The sequence below is a fragment of the Rhagoletis pomonella genome, unplaced genomic scaffold (assembly GCF_013731165.1).
Source record: "Rhagoletis pomonella isolate Grant_MI unplaced genomic scaffold, Rhpom_1.0 Rhpom_scaffold_10816, whole genome shotgun sequence".
NCBI lineage: Eukaryota > Metazoa > Arthropoda > Insecta > Diptera > Tephritidae > Rhagoletis > Rhagoletis pomonella.
Window position 1 is genome coordinate 1 of NW_023469346.1, and position 3,193 is coordinate 3,193.

At 35.2% G+C, this 3,193-nt stretch overlaps 1 protein-coding gene across 1 annotated transcript; it reads right to left on the minus strand.

The window, feature by feature from the left end:
* Window positions 1-826: 826 nt before the first annotated feature.
* On the minus strand, window positions 827-2,379 carry LOC118756541 (odorant receptor 45a-like). The gene is made up of 5 exons (XM_036491300.1): window positions 2,079-2,379; window positions 1,834-2,014; window positions 1,296-1,752; window positions 966-1,121; window positions 827-898 (listed from the first exon to the last, which is right to left on the minus strand). Exons 1-5 carry the CDS (start codon window positions 2,377-2,379, stop codon window positions 827-829), a joined length of 1,167 nt encoding a protein of 388 aa, XP_036347193.1.
* Between the last annotated feature and the right edge of the window lie 814 nt (window positions 2,380-3,193).

Here is a 3,193-nt window from a genome sequence, read left to right on the forward strand (position 1 = left end):
TCTTAATTGTTTTTAGGAAAAAAGTAAAAATTTGCTTGATAGCTTTTCAAATTTTTAGAAAGGATTTGATTCTTGAAATTTTGAACTAGGAACGTTTTTTGAAATTTTCGGAATTTTGGCGAATATTTTCGTTGCTTTGCGGGGTTTTTCGTGTTAACTTACGGTATATTTCATAATTTTTACTTATGGATTTCAGAAGTTTCCTAACTTTGTTGAAAAATTTTCGAAACTTATAAGACGTTTGTACAAATTTTGGATTTTTTCTAAATAACTTAAAGATTAAAGTTCAGATTTTTCGGGATTTTTTATACATTTTTCCTATTTTTCGTTTTTTGTTTTTGGATTTTTTCGGGACTTTTCGAAATAGATTATTTTCTGAGTCTTCCGGAATTTTATCTTAATGTTTGTTTTTTTTTGGATTCTCTAATCCATGTCTAATCCTTACTTTAGTAATCCTTACTACTTACTTTTGTAAGGATTAGACAAGGTTTATAGACTTGAGTCCCTCATCAGTAGTAAGGGGTTTTTTTTTTTTTATAGTTTTGGGTTGTGTCGTTATTGCAGAGGACCATCGATATCAAAATATACTTTCGGAAAAATCAACCTACACTGACACATAATTTTTTAAAGTAAAAAAAAGAAAGTAAGAAAAAAGAAGAAATCTCCTTAAAGTAAAAAAAATCAAGTGTTTAAATCAAAGCTTGGAAGATCAGTGCGTTTGATTTTCATAAAGCTTTTCGCTTTGGACCAAACTTTAATATTTTTCGATCATGATTAATAATGTACATTTCAAATATACATATTTTTTGATTTGAAAATTTTTATCTTAGTTTACATCAACAGTTTTTTCTTTCGTAGCGGACAAAAAGCCAATAATTGAGCCAGTAGTTTTGAATATCTGAGAACAAATTCACAAAAATTAAATTTTCAAAATTACACAATGCCCACTCTGGAATTCCACTTACCCACACCAGAAGGCTGTGGTCGACAATAAAGAGATATCCCGTTAGATTGGTGGAACGTTGTGCGCGCATTAGAGGCAACAGCAGTAAGCGTCTCATAGACGAAGGCATGCGCGCCCAAGGAAAAGTCAAATAGATATGATCCGAAATTAGTAAGCTCTACAAAAATGTAAATTTATTCGTATATATGTACATAATAAAACCATCAAAGCTTAATTAATAGCCTATTTCCACCAAGAGCTTAACTGTAGTTAAGAGCTCAGGTAAGTGCAAATGCATAACTGCAGTTAGGGCTTGGTGGAAATGAACTATAAAGATTTGTTAGAGTCTGACCGCATTTTTGATTTTTTCACCACTAAAGCAGTAAATACACAATTGAAATGTGATGGTGACGAGTCCCACAACAATCACTGGAAAGCTAGATATATCAGCTAGATTGATTAGATTGTAAGCGCTGAAGCAAAGTTTTAGATAACTAACAGCGATTTCTATAAAAACGATGGGTGCATAGAGATCATCGAATTCTGCTGCTAACTCAATTATGTGCCGGTGATAGCGTAAGGATTCCGAGATATTTGGTTGAAAGCTAACGTAATCTTCCTCGGCCAAAGTGGCAGCAACTGCTTCGAGTTTATGTTGTAGAATGCGAAAGTGTGCAGAAGTATTAAAGATAAACCAACAAAATAACGAATCCATGGCAGCAACGGCATCTATGGCATATACTATGAAGGATATGCACCAGATGTAGGCAATGATGTAGAAGAATGGCTGCTGCACATCGAATGGAAAGCTGTTGGGGAGAAGTGAATTATGGAGCGCTCAACAATTAGGACGCTTCAAAACATAGATACAAAAAATAATTTTCGCTTACGCTGCATCGAAGGGCAGAATGAGTACTGCATGGCCATTGAAGCAGACACTGTACAAGAGAATAAGGGCAGGTACTGTGCAATACAGGGTGCCTGTGGCCGTGCAACAGCTGTAATATACACGCGCGATACGTTGCTGCCAATCATTTTCATGTGTCCATTCTGCACGTTCCTTCACGTTTGCTGGAAACAAGTAGCCGTTTATCAAGCAGTGTTAAAAAGCAAATTCCTTCTACTGCATACATACCACCCTCCGCTAGAGACTCCAAATTTTCAATGAGTGCTATGAACCGTCTTCCCTTCGTCACAAACATGAAACTCTTGAGCACCGAGAGCACACCTTGTAGAAAGACTGTTAGCACTTTGATTGCCTGATCCTGTTCACTGGTGTAAATGTAGACACCCATTAGGATGGTTATAGTTGCAGTCGCTAGAGTCCAACAACCGTACCTATAGGGTGCACGTAAAATAGGCCGATCTCGCGTGGCAAACATATCAATGCCAAGTAAAAGAAAACTGATTTGCTGTATGCGTAGATATTTGTGCATTTTTTCTTCAGCTCAAAGTGTTTCAAATGCGCGAGATTATTAAATTTCGTTTGCTCTTATAAGGGGAAAATACTCAATGTAGAGGTTGTAAAATTGTAACTATCTGCTTTCCTATTTCTTGATACTGTTACGACTATTTATATTACTGTACTCATTACGTCTGGCTAACGCCCAACTAAATATTAGGCGAAAGTGTGTAATTTTATTAAATCTTTGGAGAATGGTTAATAGCGCTTTGACGTATTAGCATAAAATATATTGAGCAATTGGTGGAGAATGTCAAGGAACTATGTAATAAAAAAAAAAGTAAATATTTGGCACTCACATTTTGTTTTTGAAGTGAAACTTCTTTAGCGGCGGTTGGTTGGTTGGGAGTAAATTGGCAAATTCAACGGAAATTGCAAACGGAAATGGTGCAAAGGGAATGGTGCAACGGAAATGGCTGGGGCTGAATTAAGTGCTTCTGGTGTGTATGCATATGGTATTAATTTAACAAAAATTTGCTAATAGAAGGTTAAAGAATAACACTTAGAAAAATACCAATACAAGAATGAAAGTAAAGGTGAGTACGTATATAGATAAAGAAAAGGATAAAGGCAAGGGTAACAATAAAAACAAAAACAAAGAAGCGTAAAGATATAGGCAAAAATGAAGACCAAGGTAAATTTAAACACTTCACTTATATAAGGGCAAAGGTGAAGGGAAATACGTAGATGAAGAAAATGATAAACATAAAAGTAAGGACATAGAGGAGGATGAGGATACCGATAAAAGTAAAGATGAAGATAGGGGAAGAAAGATTAAAATAAAGGTA

Coding starts and splice junctions, on each gene's coding strand:
- LOC118756541 (XM_036491300.1), bottom strand. CDS start 2,379: ATGCACAAATATCTACGCATACAGCAAATCAGTTTTCTTTTACTTGGC. Junction 2,015..2,078: donor GGAGTCTCTAGCGGAGGGTG/GTATGTATGCAG, acceptor ACTTGTTTCCAG/CAAACGTGAAGGAACGTGCA. Junction 1,753..1,833: donor ATTCTGCCCTTCGATGCAGC/GTAAGCGAAAAT, acceptor TCTCCCCAACAG/CTTTCCATTCGATGTGCAGC.